The 27,685-nt window shown below is 32.2% G+C and overlaps 1 protein-coding gene across 1 annotated transcript; it reads left to right on the forward strand.

Moving 5' to 3' along the window:
- Positions 1–334: 334 nt before the first annotated feature.
- LOC134706551 (putative polypeptide N-acetylgalactosaminyltransferase 9) lies at positions 335–27,217 on the forward strand. The gene is made up of 12 exons (XM_063565581.1): positions 335–377; positions 3,453–3,840; positions 4,987–5,140; positions 5,916–6,082; positions 8,311–8,475; positions 8,885–9,098; positions 10,846–10,963; positions 11,751–11,942; positions 23,622–23,750; positions 24,602–24,706; positions 25,468–25,596; positions 26,868–27,217. The coding sequence occupies exons 2-12, from the start codon at positions 3,561–3,563 to the stop codon at positions 27,006–27,008; spliced, it is 1,794 nt and encodes a 597-aa protein (XP_063421651.1). The 5' UTR covers positions 335–377; positions 3,453–3,560; the 3' UTR covers positions 27,009–27,217.
- The last annotated feature ends 468 nt before the right edge of the window (positions 27,218–27,685 follow it).

Genomic DNA, 27,685 nt, shown 5'->3' on the forward strand with positions numbered 1-27,685 from the left:
TGTCTTTTTTTATCACCTGAAATACATTTGATTAAATCTATTTATCTTCCTGTAAACAAAATAAACATAAATTATGTAAGAATATTAGTGTTAAATTTGTTAAGAATGAAACTGCCAAGATACGAGACAAAGTCGGTAGTTTTAAAACGTGTTCATTTCTATAAAGGGAATGCACATTTAGTGAAGACTAAGTAAGAAAGTTTTTATCAAATTCGTATTGGTAAGTTTGGTTTCAGATTTATTTAGAGTTATAAATGTTATCAAAATCTTATTTTATCACAGTTTAATTCAATACCATTCCTCAGTAACTATGATTAAACAAATTCAAGATATACAAAATATAATTGTACACACCAGACAGTGGTCGAGGGATAAAGGTAAGCAATATGTATGTATTAAATGTAAATACTCATTCACCAAAGAAACGAAATTGCAGAAGAAAATTCTGCAACTCAGTATAAAAAATATACATAATATTTGTTCAGCAAACACTGATAAAACGTATGTGCATAATATCAAATTCAAGTAAATTTATTTTCCTTATCATTAAAGTTTGTCTTATGACCAAAAAGCTAGTAAACATTATTTTCGAATCTCGAATGAGAGCTTTACTTTGAATTATCCATCAGAACTGTCTGTATAAACTGTGCTGAACAATCAGACTAAAACACATGCTAATATTTACCTGAAGTGCTCAGAATTATCAAATGACTATGTAAAGTCAAAGGGGATAACGGAAGACGTGTTTAGAGCCGGCACATTGATATTCATACGATGAAGACATAATCTTTGAAATAGTCAGCAAGGTCTCGAGCTTGCATGTCAGTAACTGCTAGTAGTCTTTTGTTATTTTATGTATTATTGTCATTTTATTTAGGTTCTTTTGTTACTAAGTATTCTGACATCGGGCTTGAACTTCTTTTAAACTGAGTTTAACTGTGCGTATTGTTATGTTTTTTTGTGTAATTGGGTTTTCTTCATTTGCTATAGAGGTATAGGGGAAGGGTTGAGATCTCGCAAAACATGTTAAACCCTGCCACACGTTTGCACCTGTCCCAATTCAGGAACATCTGGCCTTGGTTAGTCTTGTATGATTTCAAATTTTAGTTTTTATTTATGTATTTCGGAGTTTAGTATGACATCCATTATCACTAAACTGTTATACATTTTTGTTTAGGGGCCAGCTGAGGCAAGCCTCTGAGATTTTCTCTCAGGATTGAACACCCATATGTGGCATTCGGCTGTAATCTGCTCTTTGGTCGGGTTATTGTCTCTTTGACACCTTCCCATTTCCATTCTCAATTGTTTGATAATTTTGATTGGAATCAAATTCCTTTTTATCGTGTTTTATGAAGCCGTCATGGTAATGCGCGTAGCTACGTTTACGTCAAAACGCCCGGGCGTACACTTGAATTTTGAAAATAAAACAAATAGTCGACATAGAATAAGAAAAACTGGTCAAAAGCACACCAGCCTTGTGCTTCGTTTTTCAATGAATTGTAATTTTGAATAAAAAGGGACTAAATTTACTCAAATAGATCATTTAATAAATGTGTTCGAATCTTTTGTAAAAGTCTGAATCTACTATGAATTCTACGTACTTTTCTTGTATTTTTAAAAAGCAATTCACTATCTGCTCAGATTCTATATGCTGTTTGTATTTTTGTCGAGCCTGTGATTTATGTCCCAAAAAAGAGACAAAGCGGTGTCAATATTTAGGTTCCGAATGTGGATAAAGTCTTTTGAATGACTCTCCGTGAAATTTTACGAAAGATGGACAGAAACTGTTTGTGCTCAAAAGAATATTCAGAGCAATATAATTATGCAATTATATCTTTATTTTTTCCGCATTTTCAGGACAAAATGTATTTCTTTCTGCAATTAATAAGTGCATGGTCGCTGTTTTGGCTTACATTTTGTTATTTTCACAATTACAGTTAACTACTTGTCGAACCTTCAACGAATTTTATGAAAATGCCTTATGTCTAAAGCTGAAATTTTGAAAGCATTTGTTTTCGTTCATTTTTCTGTTCTTTTCTGATAGACAGATAGCCGGACTCTTCTTTACGCAATTAATTGTTTTACATGCTCAATTTATAAACCTTCATAGATTGTCGTGAACTTGTTATTCCAAATCAAGAACAAAAAAAAGACAAACGAAAATTTCAGATTTTTTTAAAATTCCTTGAAAGGAACGATAAATTGATTCACTTTTTGTGTCAAGAAATCCTAGGTGTTTCAGAATAATTTTTTTTATATTTCCCCTCTCGGATATTTCAGTTTTCGTGTTCATTAAAAGGTGCTTATGCTCACTCACGGCACCCTTTAAACTTATTTAAAAGTGATATTGGTTTGAACGTTTTCTCTAAAACCAATGACCATTAGGCTACCTCCCAGGTTAATACGACGAATATAAAGTTAACATATTACAAAATTTAACCAAAACCAATAAACCATTTAGATTCAAAAGCATGTGGCTATCAATGATTTTTTACTAACAGGAATCATTACGGTATATCTCATTCTCGATAGCTTTCGGGGGCTTTGTCCTTTTCGAACACACTACCAGCAGGTGCTTTATCATTGAGCGGTTGGCACCCCTCATGTCCCTCGCCAAGGTTCGGGCGTACACGTTAAAATAACCCAGCTACGCCACTGATGGTTAATTTGTCACCACTCAAATGTTGGTGAATTGCACCCTTTACGTTTGGACAGTACGATTCAACTTCAATACTGGAAAAGGATTAGTCATTTTCTGATTTAATTTTTATTTGAACGATCTTAAATAAGCTTTATGTCATGTGGAACAAATGCGCATCATGGCACATTTCATGGTCGTGACGACAATTTGGATGATTTTATGTTTGTAATGGTAACAAACACAATTAATTCTTAATCCATTTGCTTATATTTTTTCGCAAATCAAAAAATTGCACCGTTCATATTTATTTACATGTATTCTGGATAAAAGAAGAAAGCAGTTTCAACATTGAATTTAGTTATTATTCTACAGACCTCTAGTTTTCTCGATTAAATTACATTTCGTCATTTCAAAACCTTTAATAGCTGTTAAATTCAACTCATTTGGTCTCTCTTTAAGAGGTGTATCATTCCCAATATAAAAACTTTTTTTTTATTTCAAACTGTTTCTCTTCAATGTTCTGAAATAGACAGTGCTCATCATTACATAAATATTTCATGTTTTAATGTATAAATAAAAGGTGTGGTACATTTTTATTTGCAAATCATTATTATATATACCAAAGACCATGAGATGCAGACGTAAGCAACCATAATAGTTTACAATTTGACCTTCAAACATGAGCAAAACCTGAACTATATAGAAAGCTATACAAATGCCTGAGTAAATCTAATGGTTACATTTATTTAGTGGTTTATCTTGCACACATTTTGATACTCTTTGTGTTAGTCATTGTTTTGTTCTTTTTCAGGATTATGTCAGTAATGGATAGTTCATTTAGGTGTTCAATCACTCGTATTCTTTCCTGTGAAGAGTAACGGAAGGTATTCGTCTCTTTAATTTAAAATTAAGTTAAATAATGCGGAGATCTGAAAAGCGGTTTCTGATCAAGTTTACGTGTTTATTTTGTTTAATTTGGATATGTGTGACATTCTTAATCAGTAAAAAATATAATTTACTTTTGAGTCAAACATGGATGGAAAGCGCAAACTATATCAGGGCTAAAACTGTACGAAATTTGGCTAACAAATCTGAAAGTCCGGATAACATATCGGGAAAGCCTGAATTTAGAGATCAGTTGGTAGAGCAAGCAAACAAACCTTATAGATGGAAAACAAACTACAGTAACTCAAAAGTGGGTATGTTCTAAATATGAGACAGTAAGTTTATGTTTAAACTAGCCTACATACAAATAATCACTAAACACTAAAATGGCAATACAGTTTTGTTTGGTTTACTATGATATAACTGAAAATAGACAAAATCGGAAATAAAGGAAATAGTAACTTCAGTTGTATCTCATATTGAAAATCTTTTCAAAAAGTCGCATTTAGGTACACGAAAGAAAAGACATTCGATAACTCGAGCTAGAATGAGTTTCACTCGATACAGAATATAGGTTAAAGTATGTATGTGGTTTTCTATTATAAGATGGTGGTTTTCTATAATAAGATGGAGGTTTTCTATTATAAGATGGTGGTTTTCTATTATGCGAAGGTGCTTTTCTATTATAAGATGGTGATTTTCTATTATAAGGTGCTTTTCTATTATAAGGTGCTTTTTTATTATAAGGTGCTTTTTTATTATAAGGTGCTTCATTAATGCTTCCCCACACTTCCGGTTAATCACCTTATAATAAAAAAACACCTTATAATAAAAAAAACACCTTATAATAGAAAAGCACCTTATAATAAAAAGCACCTTATAATAAAAAATCACCTTATAATAAAAAAGCACCTTATAATAAAAAAGCACCTTATAATAGAAAACCACCATCTTATAATAGAAAAGCACCATCTTATTATAGAAAAGCACCTTCGTATAATAGAAAACCACCATATAATAATAGAAAACCACCATCTTATAATAGAAAAGCACCTTCTTATAATAGAAAACCACCATCTTATAATAGAAAACCACCATCTTATAATAGAAAAGCACCATCTTATAAAAGAAAAGCACCATCTTATAATAAAAAAGACCCATAAGACAGCTATGGCGTTCCATAGATAAGACATGTTGCATTCTGCATAATAAAATTGAGAAAGGAAATGGTGAATATGTCAAAGCGACAACCACCCGACCATAGAGCAAATAACAGCCGAAGGCAACCAATTTTCGTTTACAAAACACTCATCGGTGACGCTCGAATTTAAAAAAATGAAAAGTCATAGTTAACAAAAGATTGTTCGCATATTTTATATACTAAATAACTACTTGAAGTGTATAATTAAGGAGGTTGTAATTGTAATTTTGAAATCTATTTTGTTTGTTTATCTTTTAAGGTTATAAAGGTAAAGGTGTAAGTGTTGACGAAAGCCTTCTGTCGCCTTTACAGAGACAGACATATGATGACGGATGGAAGAAAAATGCTTTTAATCAGTATGCTAGTGACCTTATACCGGTTAATCGATACGTCGGAGACCACAGACATGAATTGTAAGACACAAAGATACACAATAATACACAAAGACACACACAGATGCACAATAATACACAAAGATGCACAATACATAAAACATTTAGGTGGATTATAATACTTCATTTAATATATTTTTTTGCGAATATTACTATGTAAATGATTTATCCTTCGATTGGCCATGTTAAAAGGGCCAAGTTTCAGTCGATAGGCTATCAACACAATAAAAATTTATACCTCAAGTCAGCTACTGTCTGTTACAATAGACAGGGCCATATTTGAGGCCCTATATAGCTTCCTGTTCGGCGTGATCCAAGGCTCCGTATTTGTGTATTGAAGACTGTACTTTGACATATGATATTAAAGTTAACATTTACATAATGTGACTTGGATAGTTGTCTCATTGGCACTCATAACAAATCTTCTTATATCCATATTCGACAATAAAACGTTTTAGAAGTACTAAAATGTGCAACAATTGCAATATTTTGATTGTTTGTACTCTTAGTCTGAGTACTATAGTCTACCAAACTGAGAAAAAAAATTGTCGTGTGCTTTATATTAAGAAAAATGCAAGGGATGAGAATTAAAAACCAATATTCTGAAAAAAACAACGTTGCCTTTTCAAACGGTTTTTAATGCATAAGATTTTAATACTACATTTCTTGAAACAAAGTTATACGTCTATGCTCTGAGGTTCTCTCTGGGAATTAAAAGTTTCCTCGCCAATTAAGATTGCATGGACGCACTAAGTATGATTATAAATTATCTTTTATAATTTAATTATATTTGCAGGTGTACAACGGTGGTTTATAAAGAATATTTACCAGAAGCATCTGTAGTAATTATATTCCATAATGAGGCATGGAGTGTATTATGGAGGACTGTATACAGTATATTAAACACATCACCTTCATATCTGCTGAGGGACATCTTTCTGGTCGATGATGCCTCAACACAAGGTAAACATGATAATAATAGAGTTTATATGAAAAAAGGGGTGATATTGGAAGCATAAACTGTTCATTGAGGGCTACGTATATGTGGGTATTCATCAAACAGCAACATAAATTAACGAATCAAATATACATCAGGGGGAACAACGCGCTCTTCAACAACAGACAAGTACATAGATAACGTAAGGGTACCCAAATTGCACCGAGTACCCAAATTGCGCCTATTTAGAAAAGATAGCAATGGAAATCTTACAAGATTTCTAGAGACTAAACAATTTGTATTTTTATGATTTGATACTATACACGTCCTTCAACATAGATAAACATATTTAAATATACAAAAAAACGTTCACAGTATTTATCAACAGATGGACTATTTACTGAAAAAGCAAAATGTACGAAAACGTCACCATGCGACGTCATCAAAACGTCATCTTTTTAAAATTAGAAAATACAATATATTATAAGAATCCATTTCGGAAAATATGAAGAGTAAGCATGGACTAATATCCAATTGTTCAAAATATTTGAAACAATTAAACAAAAGCTCGGTTGTAAGACTTTTGACGATGTGAATTTAAGCATGGATGCAATTTGGGTACTCCTCATTACAGAATCATGGGTAGTTTGGAGGTTGATTCAAACCCATTTTTTTATGACTCAATGTGGATTAAAAATCAAATTGGTGTACCTATACAATAAAGAAGGATAGGGCTACAAAATAAACACAGTATGGACATTTTTTTCTTGATCATAAAAAAACGTAGGTGAAAAAACTGTCAAAATAGGTGCAATTTGGGTACCGTCACGTTACATGTATAAAAAGATTTGGTGTTAGTGCCAATGAGACAACTCACAATACAAGTAACAATTTATAAAAGTAAACCATTATCGTTTAATATACGGCCTATAACACGGAGTCTTGGCTTACACTGAAGAGCAAGCTATAAAGCCCCCCACCCCCCCAAAAAAAAAATACTGTTGTAAAACCATTCAAATGGAAAAACCAACGGTCATATATTTACAAAAAAAAATGAATACGATGAAAATAAAATTCGACTCTTTGCGGCTGGCATAAATCATTAGGGGATGAGACATGTTTTTGTCAATCATTGACAAACTGCTCTTTCTGCTCTCGTTTTGTATTATTTATAGTAGCACAACAGTCTTATTCAGGACTTATTTGAATGGTTATAACTTTGAAGAACATTAAGACAAATGAAGTGTAATATTAAAAGAGAGATTGCTAGGTAACCATTTCCAGAAGAGTTTGTAAACCCACAATTACCTGTCAATTCGAAGGCAGAAAAAATATTTACAATATTTTTATTTTCAAGATTAGTATTGTCAGTTTTAAAAGAGATATCTAGTTTATTTCTATTTCATCATAATTCTGTATGTCAACATGTATACCGGAATGCGTTTGGTCCGTTAGAATTACTTCCCTTATCTTAGATTGCGTTAGGCCGAAACTACATAGCTTATTAAATGTTTGGGTTAAGAGTAATAAGGATTGAATACTTTGTCTCATTAAAGGTTATTGGCGTGTAAACTGGGACGCTGGATAATAAGGTATCAATAAAAGCCAGAACCCTTCCCTTCTGACTTTTATAAGGTTTTGATTCAGCGGCCTAATTCAAAAAGAAAAATGTTACCAAAATGTTTCACACATTTGGTTTAACGATTTTGAATATATGCGATTCATTAAGTCATTGGTTGCCCTCGAATTAAAGGTCTATCGATTATTTCGTAATAGGTCTTAATATTAGAAACGGTTTTGGGACTTTTTAATGCAATTCAAACATCTAAGTATGACACCTTTTTGATAATTTCCTTATTGCAATATGAGTACTAGGAGCTCATTTTCTCATACATTGTAATACCACATCTGTCTTTATTTACCGCAGATGATAGATATATATAATAACATTTTAAATGTTCAAAACGTAACCTAGCGAACTATTGAAGTGTATTGAATAATCTATCATTATTGTTATTTGAATTAAAGATTTTTCACGATTTCTGTTTGATGGAAACGAGCGGATTACATTGGAGAAAACAAAAACATGTGTTACTCGCTGAGCTATGTGTTAGAGTAGACATGTATCCTCGTATTAACCAATAAAAGGCTTCATTTTGGGATGAAGTATATAATGATGATATCAACTTAATAAGACGATACTCGTTGAAGCTAATCAAGCATCTATAATAATATATTTTTATTATATTTTCAGAACATTTACATCAGAGGCTAACCGAAGAAGTTGATAGATTTCCTAATGTTCATTTGCTTCGAACTGGTTTTAGATCAGGCTTAATCAAAGCTCGATTATTGGGTTTTTCTCATGTTAACACAACAGTTGCTATATTTTTAGACTCTCACTGTGAATGTTCGGAGGGTATGTAATATTTCATGAACAGGATGGCGATTTTTTCTTATAATAATGATGTTCCCCTTTAAAATGTCCTATCTTATTTTTTTGTAGATAATCTGTGAAATAATCATTCTTTCCAAATGAGCCTGGGAATATTTATTCATATACATCTGTTAGAACGTTGATAGATCTACCCTAAATAGTTAGAGTGGGTTTTTCTTTTGCATACAATTACGGTAACCTAGAAACAAAATTACCTGGTATCAAATGTTTGTGATCAAAACGCTGAGATAAAAGTTAATGAGAGTTTACATTCAACATATTTTAAATGCTCAAGGCAAATCATTAGAAATTTTACCCCAGTATTCCTCGCCTCAAAATGATATGTGCTTACAGTTAATATGTACTAAATATCTTTTTATATATGTTTCAGGCTGGCTTGAACCACTATTAGATAAAATAGCACACTGTAACAAAACAGTTGCTGTTCCCTTAGCTGACCAAATCTCATCAGAAACATTCCAGTTTAGCCCTGTCAATATAGAACATATGCACATGGGAGGATTTGACTTCGATTTAAACTTTAACTGGAGACCTGTTCCAGAGGAAGAATTGAAGAGGAGAACCAGTGTTATAGACTCTGTAAAGTACTCATCCTCCCTTATAGATAGTCACATATAATATTTAAATTGGAAAACAAATAATATATCTGAATGAAAGGTTAAACCAACTTCATCTGATGTACAGTAGTTGTCGTTTGTTTATGTAATATATACGTGTTTCTCGTTTCTCGTTTTGTTTATATAGATTAGACCGTTGGTTTTCCCGTTTGAATGGTTTTACACTAGTAATTTTGGGGCCCTTTATAGCTTGTTGTTCGGTGTGAGCCAAGGCTCCGTGTTGAAGGCCGTACTTTAACCTATAATGGTTTAATTTTTAAATTGTTATTTGCATGGAGAGTTGTCTCATTGGCACTCACACCACATCTTCCTATATCTATTCAAACTAAATATTTTAATCATAATCTTTTAGGTATATACATTTTTCCCACACAAATTATGAATGTTAAATTCAGGAAAAGCAGACTTACAGTTGTGATTCAAATTACAAACACTAACTATTCTTTCATCTAACTTTACATTTTTTTAATGATTTTTGCTTAAAAACTGTTTTGATTTGAGCGCCACTGGTGAGTCTTGTGTGTCCAAAACACGTGTCTGGCATACCAAATTATAAGCATGGAACATTTGTGCATGTATCTTTGATGAGTGTTCGTTAATGAAAAAACATTCTTACTCTGTCATAATGTAGCAGTCTTACACTGTCATAATGTAACAGTCTTACTCTGTCATAATGTAGCAGTCTAACACTGTCATAATGTAGCAGTCTTACTCTGTCATAATGTAGCAGTCTTACACTGTCATAATGTAGCAGTCTTACTCTGTCATAATGTAGCAGTCTTACACTGTCATAATGTAGCAGTCTTACACTGTCATAATTTAGCAGTCTTACTCTGTCATAATGTAGCAGTCTTACTCTGTCATAATGTAGCAGTCTTACACTGTCATAATGTAGCAGTCTTACACTGTCATATTAAATTCATAATGTAGCAGTCTTACACTGTCATAATGTAGCAGTCTTACTCTGTCATAATGTAGCAGTCTTACACTGTCATAATGTAGCAGTCTTACACTGTCATAATGTAGCAGTCTTACACTGTCATAATGTAGCAGTCTTACTCTGTCATAATGTAGCAGTCTTACACTGTCATAATGTAGCAGTCTTACACTGTCATAAGTCTGTCATAATGTAGCAGTCTTACTCTGTCATAATGTAGCAGTCTTACTCTGTCATAATGTAGCAGTCTTACACTGTCATAATGTAGCAGTCTTACACTGTCATAATGTAGCAGTCTATGTAGCAGTCTTACTCTGTCATAATGTAGCAGTCTTACTCTGTCATAATGTAGCAGTCTTACTCTGTCATAATGTAGCAGTCTTACTCTGTCATAATGTAGCAGTCTTACACTGTCATAATGTAGCAGTCTTACTCTGTCATAATGTAGCAGTCTTACACTGTCATAATGTAGCAGTCTTACACTGTCATAATGTAGCAGTCTTACTCTGTCATAATGTAGCAGTCTTACACTGTCATAATGTAGCAGTCGTACACTGTCATAATGTAGCAGTCGTACACTGTCATAATGTAGCAGTCTTACACTGTCATAATGTAGCAGTCTTACTCTGTCATGATGTAGCAGTCTTACACTGTCATAATGTAGCAGTCTTACTCTGTCATAATGTAGCAGTCTTACTCTGTCATAATGTAGCAGTCTTACACTGTCATAATGTAGCAGTCTTACACTGTCATAATGTAGCAAATCAATCTTTTCAGAAGTCCAACGTTCCTTGGGTGTTGTTTTGCAATTAGTGTGGATTTTTTCAAATATTTGGGGACATACGATCCCGGCTACCAGATATGGGGAGCAGAAAATTTAGAACTATCTTTTAAGGTATGTTTTCATGAATAATTTTAAAGCATATAGTTATTTATTAAACAATCAGAAAGAACATCAAAATAAATTATAAATATAAAAAAACCAAGATGTGGTATGATTGCCAATGAGACAAGTCTCCACAAGAGACCAAAATAACACAGAAAACAACTCTTAAATGAAATTGAGAAAGGAAATAGGGAATGTGTCAAAGCGACAACAACCCGACCATAAAGCAAAAAACAGCCGAAGGCCACCAATGGGTCTTCAATGTATTCTTTTAGCGTGACAATAATTGGAATACAGTAACCAAAACTGTAAACATACATCACAACACAATGTGCCCCATAAAAAAGCTAAGACGTAGATGGAAGAGAATGAAAAATGAAAGCAAATACTGAACTATAAATACAGAACTAATTCCATATGGGACGATTAACAATAAAGATGTAGTCTAAAATGGTTTTGGTAACAACCCAAAAATAAAGAGATATAAAGGGTCAATGCACGATGCACATCTTTTGGATACATTAAATGTTCATTTGATAAAGGATCAATTTGAGACAAAAATATTGATTTGTAACAAATCTTTAAGTCCAGTCTTGCATTTAACTGATATATTTGTTTCAAATATGATATATATAAACAAACCAGGTTGCAGCATCCTTCAGTTTAAATTTACACATAAAATGTATGTTTAAAGCTAGAGTCCAAATTTAAACGTTTAATCCTTGTAAAATACATATAAACATTATATGTTTCGTGTACACTTAGTTTTGTATTGAAATGTGTTTTTACAATTTAGACCTGGATGTGTGGTGGATCACTAGAAATAATTCCCTGTTCTCACATTGGTCACATGTTCCGTAATGCCATGCCATACTCCTGGGGTGAGAATGGCATGCACATATTGATTAAAAACAGTCTCCGATTGGCCGAAGTCTGGATGGATGACTTTAAAAGGTTTTATCATGACAGAATATTTTATAACATAAAAGTAAGTATGCAATCACAGTAACTAATTAGAATATAGGGTTTTGAATGAGGACATACACATTCTTATATATATTTATGCACTTGACATAATCGAAGTCAAAACAATAATGTAACAGTGGATGTTTCGCTGTTCTGCATCTAGAAGTTATAGTGATGTCTCTAACACTAAACAAAAGCTCTTATCTCTAGAGTATGTAGGCGTGTGGTCGTAACAACAATCGTGTTAGTCTCTGATTCTAAACACCTTTTCCTCGAATCAAATTTACGATCCGGGTATATCGTCTGTGTTATACCTCAGTATGCCTATAATCATACTTTTTGTATTTTAATTGTGTAATCGATGGTTAACTGTTGAATCATTTACATTGCAAATAGAAATTAGTATGATGAATAATATCATTAAAACAATTGTTATCGATTCAATATACAAACAAAGTTTTTTTTCTTCGAAATTGAGTGGCGACTTTTGTCATCATTTTCCGCAAAATAAAGACCCATGTGTTTAATAAAAATTATCTCTTCCATCTTAGTAAAAATTTCTGAATCATCTACACTTGCTTTGCAAATACACGTATTTATGCTGCAATTGGGTGTTCTACTATACAGATACAGCCCTACAGATATCGCTATGCTGTATCTGTATACTATACTTTAAAGCTCCGAACACTGCCGGACTGAGTATTGTATGAACCTGTGTGACCTCATAATGTGTATTCAAGATGCATTCCAAATGACGATGACAATTGTCGATTTTAAAACTTGAATGTGTATGATTGTGTTACAAAATCAACTATGTCAATTTCAGCATACATGTTTAGTGAATGTCAAGTCTGAAGCGTAGGACAACTCGAACACTTCTGTTTGAAATTTGACAATGTTTTGTTATTTGTTTTTACTATTGAAATTAGTTGTTATGTTAGAATAGATAATTATTCACCTTGAGCGATGTATTATTGTTGACAATTCGAGATTCTTTGTTTGCGAACCCGTCTTCAGCGTAATGTGTGATTTTGATATTACTACGCGGGCCTCAAGGGATTACAAATCGAAAATTTATGCTTAATATGTTAGTTTTTGTGTGTCTTTCAAAACACAAACAATTATAATATACAGAATTAACTGCAGGATAAAGACAATAACTGTTTAGTGTCTTTAAATATCAGCTGTATCTGTACTCGGCTCGAAACAGGTGTAGTAGCTCGCTAAAAGCTCGCATACACCTTGTTTCCTAGCATCGTACAAATACAGCTGATATTTAAAGACTCTAAACAGTTATTGTCTATGTATCAGGATATTTGGCAGTTTTCTTTTATAACATATGTCATGATGAATTGGAGTTCGAACTTATGGTTATTACTCTTCTTGTTTGGTATATATTTTAAAATTTAGAATTTGAAATGTTCATTTAAAGCTTAAGGTGAACATATCAATATCATAGTCCGGCGGCTACAAGCATATTTCAGACGAATTGTGCACATCCTGTTACAAGCATGAAATTTGGCATAAACCTTCCTCAACTATTACTCTTTTATTTCAGATAGGGAGGCATTTGAAAAAAATGTCTTACTTCCGGTAAAATCCAAAATGGCGGACGTCATACTTAAATCAGCCAAATATCGAAGGCTAGCGTGTAAAAATGTGTTATTATCATGCTACTATCATTATATTTGGTACAGACCTTTTTTTCAACTACTTTTGGATAAATTAGATAGATAAGATGTCTTCAGAAACCCCACTTCCGGTTAAAATCCAACATGGCGGACATTGTACTTAGATAAGCTCATTTTTTAGGTAGGGTAATTGAAATGTGTTATAACGTATTGCTACTATCATTACATTGTGAAGGATTCTTTCTTTGGTGCTTCTGATGGATACAATGTATAAGACATATGTCTTAAAAACCCTTACTTCTTTAAATATCAAAAATGGCGGACATAGAAATATCATTTCTTTTTTCAAATTTTCAACTTTTTTCAAAATGTAAAGAAAATGATTTTATTTTGTGCTGGTCATTAAACTTTTGGCTTAAATTGTTATCAAAGTTACCAGGATTATAATTTAGTACGCCAGACGCGCGTTTCGTCTACATAAGACTCATCAGTGACGCTCATATCGAAATAGTTTTAAACCAAACAAATACAAAGTTGAAGAGCATTAAAGTTATCCCCAAAACCACTTATTCTAGCATGTTGTTAATGTTTAGATATAAAGGTGACACTTCCGGTAAAAATATGACGTAAATTTCAAAGATGAGTTCGCAATCTATTTCTTCGATGTAGAGATAGATTGATTAAAACAAAATAAAATCACCATAATACTAAAAAATATTTAAAGTTACTACTATTTGGCCAAGAATACATTTTTATTCACAGTCACCATGACATGCACACATCGCAGTGCACGGGATACCCGATTTTCCACATTAAAAATAACCGCGGTATCCTTTCTTACATCCACAATGTACAAGATTCTGACAAAATGATGATGCTTCAAAAAGAGTTTTTAAAAAGCTATCCTCTTTGTCCTCGCCTTGAGTGGGTAGCATAAGAGCCAATCCCAAGCTCATCTCCCTAAAAACATTCCTAAGTATATTGCATGATTTACATGCTGGAATAAACATGACCAAGTTGAGGGATAGCATCAAAAAGCCTTCCCTTTTGCGCAAATAGTTATTTTCTTGCTTCGTTAACAATGTTATACCCATCTGTTTAGCTTGTGCGATCTTACAATAAAACCCCGGTGATTTAGTCTGATTAATCATCATTCTTTTTTGTTAAAGTCACATCTTCAAATGCAATCAATGTTTCCCACATAGTCTTTTTTCTCTTTCAAGCAAAGAGAGAACCATATCACAACAGGTAAAGGCATGGATAACAATAAGTGGGTCAGATCACTCAGATCACTCATTGCCTAGTGCATTTTAAAGGCCCTTGATAGATATTAATCCACAAGTCTTTTGCCCTCCCAAACACAATCTATAGTTAGTCTACCCCTATGTGACAGAATAGCGAAACAGTAATGACAGCATCATCATTAACGACTGTTCGAATCATGACTCGTTTAAGTTCGTGTTTGACTGCATCAGACACATGCACCATGATTTTAGTGTCTGCCTCTAAATGTGAACTTGGTGCTGAACTTGAAATACATCACGTGGTGGATAAGATCCTGACCATTTTTTGCTATAACTACCAGACGCATCCAAGACTTCATCCACTCGTATTTCAGTTTCAAGGTATTTTATTAAGGTAAGTACATAATACCCAATCAGCATACTGGTTAGGCCGCAATTCACAATCGGAGAGCTGATTTCCAACATTTACAAAGACTGTGGTATTGTTTCTCACATCGTTAAATTCCAAAAACACATATTTTCTTGCCTTGTTAACCAAATCTGTTTCTTTTTTTCGATCTTACAACAAAACCACGTATCGTTTTCAATGACATTAAACTTATCAAATCCATATTGTGATGTTGGCTGGTCAATCATCATTCTTAATGCTATAGTCACATCTTCAAACTCCATTAATGTCACCAACTCAGTTCCTTTTCCAGCAAACGTGTTATCTTTTAATGCCTAGTGCATTTGAAAGGTCATTGATTGATATATATCTGATACTTTTTCCCTTCCAAATGCAAACCAAAGTTTGTCTGCCCCTATGTCACGGAATAGCGAAACAGCAATCACATCAGTATCTGTTTGAGTCATGACTCATTTAAGTCTGTGTTTCACCGCATCAGACACATCGATCTTGATTCTAGTGTCAGCCTCTTCGTGTAAACATGGTGCTAAACTTGAAACATCATCAAGTGTTGGATAACACTGAACATCCTGAGCATTTGTTGCTTCAACTACCTTTTACTCAAAATTGTATTGAGCAAGCTGCTGTGATTGAAAACTTAAAAGTTCTTTCTTACTGTCGTCATCTCTCAGAAAACTTTGCCAATTTTGAGGATGTTTTTAACCCTGGATTCGTCTGTGTATTCCCTTTCCCCTAAATGTTGTTCTTGCTTCTTTTAGCAGCTTTCAAACTACCAGTATTGCCTATGTTCACATCTGACACTACAACCACTGTTGTTACAGTTTAAAAGTGTTTCCGAACGAGTATGATGATTGGGTATTATGTCCTTACCTTAACAAAATACCTTGAAACTGTAACAATAGTGGATGAAGTCTTTGATGAGTATGGAAGTTGTAGCAACAAATGCTCAGGATATTCTATCTTATCCACCACGTGATGTATTTTAAGTGTAGCACCATGTTCACATAAAGAGACTGACACTTAAATCATGGTGCATGTGTCTGATGCAGTGGAACACGAACTTAAATGAGTCATGATGAACAGTCACTGATGATGCTGTCAATACTATTTCGCTATTCCGTGACATAGGGGCAGACAAACTTTGGATTGTGTTTGGGAGGGCAAAAATCTTTGGATTCATATCTATCAATGGCCTTTCAAATGCACTAGGCAATGAGTGATCACACACACTTATTTCTGACCCATACCTTTACCGGTTGTGATACGGTTCTCTCTTTGCTTTAAAAGGAAAGAAAGACTGTGTGGGAGACATTGATGGTATTTCAAGATGTGACTTTAACATAAAGAATGATGATTGATCAGCCTTAGCACCAGGGTTTTACTGTAAGATCGCACAAACTTATCAGATGGAGCTTACATGATTAACGAAGCAAGAAAGACAATTTTTGCACAAAATGGAAAGCTCATTATATGTGAGGCTATTCCCACGACTTGTTCTAGTCTTTTAAAGCATGTAAAACGTGTAATATACTAATGCAGGTGTTTAGTGAGACGAGCTTGGGATTGACTCTTATGCTACCTAGTCTAGTTATTAATGGATTGCTAAGGGACAAAGAGGGTCCCTTTAAAAAAAAATCTTTCTGAGACCTCATCATTTTTTCAGAAGCTTGTACAGGTTTGTACATTATGGATGTAAAAAAGGATGCCGCGGTTATTTTTAATGTAGAAAACCGGGTATTTCATGCACTGCGATGTGTGCATGTGGTGGTGACTGTGAATAAACATGTATTCTTGGCCAAATAGAAGTAATTTTAAATATTTTTTAATACTATAGTGATTTTGTTTTGTTTTAATCAATCTATCCAAAACTCTACATCGAAGAAATAGATTGAGGACTCATCTTTGAAATTTACGTCAAATTTTTACCGGAAGGTTCACCTTTATATCTAAACATTTACAACATGCTAGAATAAGTGGTTATGGGGATAACTTAAAGCCAAAAGTTTAATGACCAACACAAAATGAAATCCTTTTCTTTACATTTTGAAAAAAGTTGATATTTGAATAGGTAAATGATATTTCTATGTCCCCCATTTTGGTTATTACCGGAAGTAAGTGTTTTTAAGACATATGTCTTATACATTCTAGCCATCAGAAGCACCAAAGAAAGGTTCCTACTACACAATGTAATGATAGTAGCAATACGTTAAAACACATTTCAATTACCCTCCTTAAAAAATTAGCTTATTTAAGTACAATGTCCGCCATGTTGGATTTTAACCGGAAGTGGGGTTTCTGAAGACATCTTATCTATTTAATTTATCCAAAAGTAGTAAAAAACAAAGGTCTGTACCAAATATTATGATAGTAGCATGATAATAACACATTTTTGCACGCTAGCCTTCAATATTGGGCTGATTTAAGTATGACGTCCGCCATTTTGGATTTTACCGGAAGTGAGACATTTTTTTCAAATGCCTCCCTATCTGAAATAAAAGAGTAATAGTTGAGGAAGGTCTATGCCAAATTTCATGCTTGTAACAGGATGTGCACAATTTTTCACAAAGCCGCCGGACTATCAACTCCATTTCTTCATATAAGCTTTTCATACTTGAACATACAATTAACATGACATTTATACGTTTATGTAGTTTGTTTCTTTTTCGTTTTGTTTTTTTTAATCTCAACACATAATCTTACAGTGTTCAATCGTTGTATTTGTTTGGCTTTTTAACTATTTCGATCTGAGCGTCACTGATGAGTCTTATGTAGACGAAACGCGCGTCTGGCGTATAAAATTATAATCCTGGTACTTCTGATAACTATTTACACCACTAAATAAATAAATAAATAAATAAATAATCTTTATTTCAAGAGGATGATCCCATTAGTTAAAAACTAATCTTCCTGAGAGTCCTCAAAATAATAATATAACATAGTTATAAGTACAAACAGTATTATAAAGTTATATTATACACAATATACAATTGTATTGAAATAATAATGAAAAGGCATATTAATTTGCACAATTGATGAAAAATGTGTAACATTTTGTTTTAAAAGATACAAGTGTATCACTCATTTTGATTTCATTTGGTAAACTGTTCCATATTTGAGAACCTGAATATGTAAATGTTTTCTTTAAAAAAATTGTTTTTGGTTTTGGAAGATTTAATAGTTTTTCATCAGCTGAACGCAAGTTATAGTTTTGATTATCAGTAAAATGAAAATTTTCTTCTAAATAGTTAGGAACCATGCCATCAACTGATTTAAATACAAGTATTGCCTTTTGGTATTGAATTCGTTTTTCCACATTTAACCAGTGTAAACTATTAAACAATAAACTGGATGATGTCATTATGTCAGCTTCTACTATAACCCTAGCAGATTTCTATAATAACTTATTAAGTTTATTTAATCCACTTTCACAACAACTTCCCCATATATTGCAACAATAATCAAATAATTGCAGAATATAAGCATTAAAATAGATAATACGTATATGCATAGGTAAATATTTTCTTATCTTTTGTAAGAAATTGATTCTATTTGATATAGTAATTGACATTTTATCTATTTGCTGATTCCAATTTAAGTTTTTGTCAATATATAAACCAAGTAGTTTTTCACAATCTACATTTTCTATTTGTTCATTTGAAATATTGATAACTAAACTGTTTCCAGTTAAACAAAGCCTTTGTTTTGAACCAATAATCATTGATTTACACTTTTTGGCATTTAATTTCATACAATTTTGCAAACACCAGTAATAACATGAATATCATTTTGAAGGTTAGAAGCTAACTGAATTACATCATTTCCTCTACAATGTAATGTAGAATCATCTGCATATAAATTTATTAATGAATGTTCTATATTAAGTGGTAAATCATTGATATATAAAAATAAATAACAGAGGGCCCAGGATAGAACCTTGTGGTACACCAGTTTTTATGCATTTAGTATTAGACATGACGATATTGACCTTAACTTGTTGGCTTCGTTCAAACAAGTATGACTTAAACCAGTCTAGTGTACTATTTGAAACATTATAATATTCAAGTTTTTTCAATAAAATAATATGATTAACCAGATCAAAAGCTTTCTTAAAATCTAAAAATATAACTCCGTTTATCTCTCCATTATCTATATTTGCTAACCATTCATCTACCAATTTCGTACGTGCAGTAGTACACGAATGCTTAGGTCTGAAACCTGACTGTGTAGTATTAAGAAGGTCATTGCTATTCAAAAATATATACAAACTATTAGCTATATGTCGTTCTATGATTTTAGAGAGACAAGGCAAAACTGCCATTGGTCTGTAATTATCAGGATTACAGGCATCGCCACTTTTAAAAATTGGGCATACTCTTGCAGTTTTAAAAATACTTGGAAATTTACCACATTTGATACTTAGATTAAATATATATGTCAAAGCTGTTGCTATGACATCGCTGCACATACTCAAAATATTTGGTCCGACATCATCTAAACCAGTTGCTTTCGACTTGTCAAGTTTTTTTAAATACATATTTACATCTAAAATACTCATTTCTGGTATAATGAATTTTTCACTACCCCTTTGTAACTTTGATTTTACAAATTTATTGAGTGCATCAAAACTGGCACCATCATCACTATCACATAATTCTATTATCAACTATACCTTAGCAATATTTGTGAAATGTAAATTAAATGTATTTGCTATATCAACATTATTTTGAAATACACTTTTTTTATATTCTAAATGCGTGATATTATTATGTATTTTTTTAGGATTAAGACTTTTGACATACTTCCAAATAGTTTTACTATCTTTACAATTTGAAAATATTTTTTCTTTGCCTGTTCTACTAAAAATGTAACCTTATTACGCCAAATCTTATAATTATATATATCATTAATTCTGTGAAAATGATCTCTTTGGTGTCTAGCGCTATTTATATCAGAAGTCCACCACTCTGGATGTTGGGTATTTTTTACCCTTTTAATTTTCTAGGAGCATGTTTCTCTAGAGTGCTTAGAAATAGATTATACCAATAATTAGCTGCTTGATCAACATCTCCAATCGATTCAATGTGATGAAAAGGAATATTTGTTAAATTTTCAATAAATTTATTTTTATCAAATTGTTTGAATGATCTATATTCTATGGACAAGTGCTCCATTTTTGATATTTTTTAGTTAAGTTTTCTTGTTACACAAACAGGATAATGATCACTGACAGCATAACTAGGCACATTTACTTCTATAATATGGTCTACATCGGTTGTATATATATGGTCTATGGTAGTTGCACATTTATTGGTTACTCTTGTTGGTTTATGTACAATTTGTTGTAAACCATACAAATTAATACAGTCCTTCCATTTTTGATTTCCGACAACTGTATGATTTATTTGTGAATAGTTTATATTAAAATCTCCTAAGAGTATAATTTCTTTATTTTCTGCAGAAGCTTTATCAATTTCTTTTTCAGCTGAATCAATCCAAGATTGAAATGAGCTTGGTGGACGATAAAAAATGCCTATTAAAATAGAGTTTGTGTTTGGAAATTTAATTTCAATCCATAAAGATTCAATACTACTTATTTCTAAATCGACTCTTCTCTTATGACATACACTATTTCGTATGTACGCAATTACACCTCCGCCATAATTAATAGCGTTTCTATCTTTTCTTTCTATTTTGTAACCTTCAATTTGTAATGTTTCGGTACCAATTTCATCATTTAAAAATGTTTCTACCATACCAAATATAATAAATAATTGTTCAAATTTCACTGGGTCGATGCCACTGCTGGTGGACGTTTCGTCCCCGAGGGTATCACCAGCCCAGTAGTCAGCACTTCGGTATTGACATGAATATCAATATTAATTATATGGTCATTTTTATAAATTTTCTGTTTACAAAACTTTGAATTATTCGAAAAACTAAGGATTTTCTTACCCCAGGAGTAGATTACCTTAGCCGTATTTGGCACAACTTTTTGGAATTTTGGGTCCTCAATGCTCTTCAACTTTGTATTTGTTTGGCTTTTTAACTATTTTGATCTGAGCGTCACTGATGAGTCTTATGTAGACGAAACGCGCGTCTGGCGTATAAAATTATAATCCTGGTACTTCTGATAACTATTTACTTGTAATTTATTTATGATATGTTTTTTTTAATACCCCAGTCCCAGTAGAAGGACACGATCGCACTACGATCTTTGAAAAAAATGCAAATTTTGATGATTGTAGTGCGATCGTGTAGATCGCAGTAAGGTCGTATCACGGTCGTGTTGAGGTCTTCAAGATCGTGAAGAGCGTGGCCAACTTTGAACATGTTCAAAACAGTCGTGGTGCGGTCCTGGCGAAATCAGGTCGTAGTAGAAGCGTAGTGAGAGCGCACTTAGATCGTAGTAAGATCGCAAAGGTCGCTGTACAATCGTAGCGAGCGCGTAGCGAAAGCGTGATTTTATTCGGGGAGACTGCTCTACGATCGCACAGCGACGTTATCACGACCTCACTACGACCATCACGTTCTCACTGCAACCCAACTACGCTTCCACTACGACTATACCACGCTGTTCACGAGCATAGTACGATTCTAGCACGCCATTGCCGTCCTCATCACGCTCTTCTTACAACCTGACTACGTTCACACTACGAACATCATTCTCATTGTCATTTTCACATAAAATATATAAAAAAGCTCCCTAGATTTTGTTTGTTTGAATGTAATTATCCATTTGCTCGAACGGCTCAACCATGCTTCTCGTTTTTATATAGATTAGACCGTTGGTTTTCCCGTTTAAATGGTTTGACACTAGTAATATTTTGGGTCCTTTATAGCGTGCTGATTGATGTGCCCACGTGTTCTGGTAGAATTTGGTGGCATGACTGTATTGTTTCCGAGAAATCTACGATTTAATCAGAAATAGAAGGAATTGAAATGTATTGATATGGAACACGATGTTTACGTTATTGCCGAGAACGTAGTAAGATCGCGCTGTGGACGTAGTATAATCGTGGTAAGAACGTGTTATAATCGCAGTTAGATCGTGTTGCAATCGGATAACTCGTGTTATGGTCGTAGTGAGAACGTGAAGAGCGTAGAAAGATCTTGATAAGCGTTGTGAGGTCGCAGAATAAGCGCGGTGATAACGTGGTATAATCGTAGCGGGATCTTTGTAGAAGCGTAGAGTGGACGTAGTAGCATCGTGAAAGCAACGAAAATTTACATTTTCATGCCGCTCATACTGCGACCTCACCACGATCAAAATTTATTTTAGATCGCGTTGAGCGTAGTGCGATCGTGGTCTAGTGGGAATGGGGCTTAATATATAAGAACAAACGCTATATACTACAACTATCTTTTTCGATAGTTTTACTCAGACAACGAGTTCATATGTATTTCGCAAATGTAGGCATTAAAGGAATATGTAATTCATTAGTGTAAGCATTTAATGAATATGTATTTGATAAATGTAAGTATTAAAAAAATATGTATTTTATAAATGTAAGCATTAAAGGAATAAGTATTTTAAAAATGTAAGCATTAAATGAATATGTATTTGATAAATGTAAGAATTAGAGGAATATGTATTTATAAATGTAAGCATTAAAGGAATAAGTATTTCACCAACGTAAGCATTAAAGGAATATGTGTTTCATCAATATAAGCATTAAAGGAATATGTGTTTCATCAATGTGAGCATTAAAGGAATATATATTTCACCAATGTATGCATTTAAGGAATATATATTTCATCATTGTAAGCATTAAAGGAATAAGTATTTTATAAATGTTAGCATTAAATGAATATGTATTTGATAAATGTAAGCATTCATGGAATATGTATTTCATCAATGTAAGCATTAAAGGAATATGTATTTATAAATGTAAGCATTAAAGGAATATGTATTTCATTAATGAAAGCATTAAAGGAATATTTATTTTATAAATGTAAGCATTAAAAAAATATGTATTTCATCAATATAAGCATTAAAGGGATATGTATTTTATAAATGTAAGCATAAAAGGAATATGTATTTTATAAATGTAAGCATTAAAGGAATATGTATTTTATAAATGTAAGCATTAAAGGGATATGTATTTTATAAATGTAAGCATTCAAGGAAAACATGTGTAAAATATTCAAACAACAGTTACTATTGGTCGAAAATCAACTTATGGTCTCACAAAGTGTGATGATTATTAATAAAAAGTCAAGAAATATTATATACATACTATATAAGTATGTCAATTACCTCTGTGGTCATTACTTACATCATATATGTCGTACTACGCGAAATATATGTATGTGTGATAATCAATTGGGAAAATATATTGCTATCTTGGACATTTACATGAAAGGACTTAGTTTTGTATGTAATAAGTTATATATTGAAAGTTATTGCATTTTTGTAGTTTGATATTGGTGACATTACAGACCGTAAAAAATTAAGAAGGTCTCTTAAGTGTCATAATTTTGACTGGTATTTGAAAAACGTGTATCCAGGATTATTTCTTCCCTATAATAGTAAGGCCACAGGACATGTAAGTAGCACACAATAAAGTTTGGTTTTATTTATTACTTAGCCCTACGGGTGTCCCATCTACACATATTAAAAAAATATTTCTTGTTAACCATACATTTATTCAAATCTCTGTAGCATTACTAAAGCGATAACAAGAAATTGAGTTCTTATTAACATTCCTCAGGCATACTGGCTTGACAACATCAGACATGAAGGAGTAAGAACCCAATGCATAAAATATTGTCAAAATGTCGGGCAATCTTGAACAATGACAACTATATCAATAGATGCGATATTTTCTGGACAAATGTAATTGAAGCTCATTTTGCTTGATGCAAAGGGATCTGAACTGATAGTTTTAAAAAATGGAAAAATTTATTTAAGATTTTTTCTTTAAATTATGCGATAGTACGTACTACGCTAACTGTCGTATACGTGAATTTTAAGACAAACCATGCCAAAACAAAACAAGACAAAAGAACTAAATTAACATTTTAAAGAGATGCTTCACAAAACAAATAACGCAAATCTTCATCTTCAATTAAGATATTTTCATTACAAGTGCTGCTAAAATACATATTATATTTTCTACATAAAACCTTCATACCTTCCAGTCCCAATTCTAAAAGGAACAGAACTACTGTTAAATTTGCCATCACACTTCCGTATTTTTCGGTGTGTAGATGGGTTTTTTTTTGTTTTTTTTTTAAATGTGTGTAGATGTTAAAAACCAAAAATCTTCGCCGAATTTATTTTGATAATAAAAATTGTATTTTCCAATTGCCAAGCATTGTCTGCGTTGATTCTGAGATTTTAAAAAAATATACATCGTTCGTTCGATCATTTTTGTATTTGTTTTCTTATCAACAGATACGGAATGCAGCTACTGAACTATGTATAGAATCTCCAGTGATGGGTTTTATGATGTACAGAGAAGTTAGTCTTAAGCCATGTAGTGATTATGCGTTCAATCAGGTATACTATTTTTGGAATAAAAAGGTTCTAAGAAAATAGGTGATACTTGCATCGTAAAACATATTCTTACGAAATCAGTCATCGTAACCATAATGAAACCAATATACACTTAACAAAAGATGTTTTAAATAAATTAAAATGTTAAAACACAGTTCTTTTATTAAACAATGTGTTCTATCACAAGACTTGTAAATATAAGCAACGTCATGGATGTACTCATTTACACTGGATAACCTATATGTGTGGTCATAAAAAAAACAAGATGTATTTCCTCTATCATAAACAAATACGGAAATCTGATTTGATTGCAAATGAGACAACTATCCAGAAAAGTTCAAATGAAATGGATAAAAGCCATCATTGCCATTTTAACACCTATTAAATGTAAACCTAGGACTCTACGTTTTATATGAAGAATATGGCATTTAGTTACATTTTTTTTGTACTCAAGAGTAAATACTTTAAAATCATATTTACAATGTTGCAATGAATATTTTAAATTTTCGATGTTGTAAAATGGCTAAAATGATGCTTTATTTTTTTGGCGGAATTGAAATATTTGATTTGTAAAAAATGGCATACAATGTGTCCAATAAAATGGTAGTTATTCTCTAATGAGTATCATAATGTCTTCTTTAAGTCACTTGATAGAGAATAGATGATGCAAATTAATCATCATACTTTAGTCTCACACTTGTTTCGTATTGAATCAATTTAAAGCAATACAGATATGTAAATAATGATTTTATTTTTCAATTTAGCACTGGACGTTTACAGAAAAAAACACAATAAGACGAGATGAGGGATGTCTTGGTTATCAGGAACCTCACTCTCTCGTAGTGATGCCATGTTACCCTCTTGCCTCAAATATTAAATGGACATATTCACAAGTACAGTACTTTGTTTTATCTGCGAATTCCATAGAATATAAGATTGAACTGCAGTTAAACATTACAAACACACACGACTGAATCAAATTTAAGTCTTGTTAAAAAATGCAATGGAATTAGCGTAGTTTTTGCTTGGTATCAACGAGAAAATCAAAAGCATGTATTTGTTTAGCAACTTTTGTAACCATTTTAAAATGTCTATCTCTAGTTTGCACAAAAGGATTCCCCTTATTTTCTATGTTAATGAATAGTTGTTTATGTCAAATTAGACTGCAGCTTAATTGTGTGTTATTTGGGATTTTTATGAACAAAGTAAAATAACAAAAATACAGAAATCCTAATAAATTCCAAAACCAATATTAAACACATCAAACCCCTATCATGCATTATGAGTAAATGGCATAAGAAGTTATCGTTGATATTATTGTTACTTGGAATTTACCAACAACTTAAACAAGACCATGTTATAATAAGTTTGTTAAATATCGCAATCACATTTTGTATACATATACAAAAAATTCAGATGTCCAAAGAAATTTCAAAACCAATATTAAACACATCAAACCCCTAACATGCATTATGAGTAAATGGCATAAGAAGTTATCGTTGATATTATTGTTACTTGGACTATACCAACAACTTAAACAAGACCATGTTATAATAAGTTTGTTAAATATCGCAATCACATTTTGTATACATATACAAAAAATAGAGTCTATTAATTTGTAATTTCCTTTTTATATTATAAAAAAGGCTATTCGGAATGGGAAACCTAGGTGGCTTTTTTGTCATTATAATATAGATCGATTGGCGTTCCAAGTTGGACAATATTTGTTTTCCTGAAAAAAAAATATAGTTCGGTAACACTAATTTTCATTTTCTTTCTTCAAAAAGCACATGTTAAGAGCAAATTCGAATATGCTATAGTTTATACTTTTATTTCATTTCTATTATTACAAATGTTCTTTTTCTTCACAACCTTACACAATCTGACTATTTTTTACGCATACTGTGACTTGAAATAAAGATTATAACTTTCACCGTATCTGTTAAGCTCGAGACCAACACCATCTAAATCGTCCTTCATACTGACATGGGTATTACTACCGAATTAAAATAGATATACAATGTTTTGTTCGCATGATATTCCAAACCTCACTTGTATCTCTTCAAACCTGTTGAAGATGCATTGTGATCTAAATTGTTTATGTTAAGACTATGTATTCAATATACTAAACACACTGTAACCCTGTGGGTTTTTTTATATTCAGGAGAACTTGATCATTAGTAACCTGGACAACCTTTGTTTGGAACTGTCTACTGATAGTACAAAAGTTAATGTGAAACCTTGTCACGGTGGAAGTCAACAAGTGTGGTCATGGCCTCGACGTACACTTAAGAAAAGGTCGTGATTAGAACTAATAGTAGAATTTTTATTATGGTTTAACCCAAATTATAGGACACTAGATGATGCAAGACGAAGTTCTATATTTGTTATGAATACAACTAACATTTGTGAATTATAAACAATCATTTTTTTATTCATTTACACTTATGAATCATGTTACTTGTTTGAGTTATACGGTGGATTCATTTAAAATAAATATTCACCGAACATTGATTTAAGTGAGTTTTATTTTACATTTTACAGAAGAAAGTGAATATTTTCATCCTTAGCTATCATAAATACAGGAATATAACTCTTTGCACAAATAAGGCCACTGTAGATTCATTTTTTTTTTATTGGAAGAGACAAACATTCTTTGTAAACACTCTTATTTATGTGGCCATAATAACAAATTAACTGTTTACAAAACCTTTGAATAGACTACCTAAGCTCTATTTGGCAAATCTTTTGCGAATTTTTGAACCTAAATGCTCTTCAACTTTATTTGCCCTTTAATTTTTTATTTTAGATGAAAAAAAGAGCGTCACCGACAAGTCTTTTGTAAATAAAACGCGCGTCTGGCCTAAATACAAAGTTTAAATAATCGTATCTATGCCGAGATTGTATTATAACAAAAATGTATTACGTTCTCTGAAACTGACATAAACAAGATAACTGATAACAATAAATCCAGAAAAAGCG

This window comes from Mytilus trossulus, chromosome 2, assembly GCF_036588685.1.
Source record: "Mytilus trossulus isolate FHL-02 chromosome 2, PNRI_Mtr1.1.1.hap1, whole genome shotgun sequence".
NCBI classification, from domain to species: domain Eukaryota; kingdom Metazoa; phylum Mollusca; class Bivalvia; order Mytilida; family Mytilidae; genus Mytilus; species Mytilus trossulus.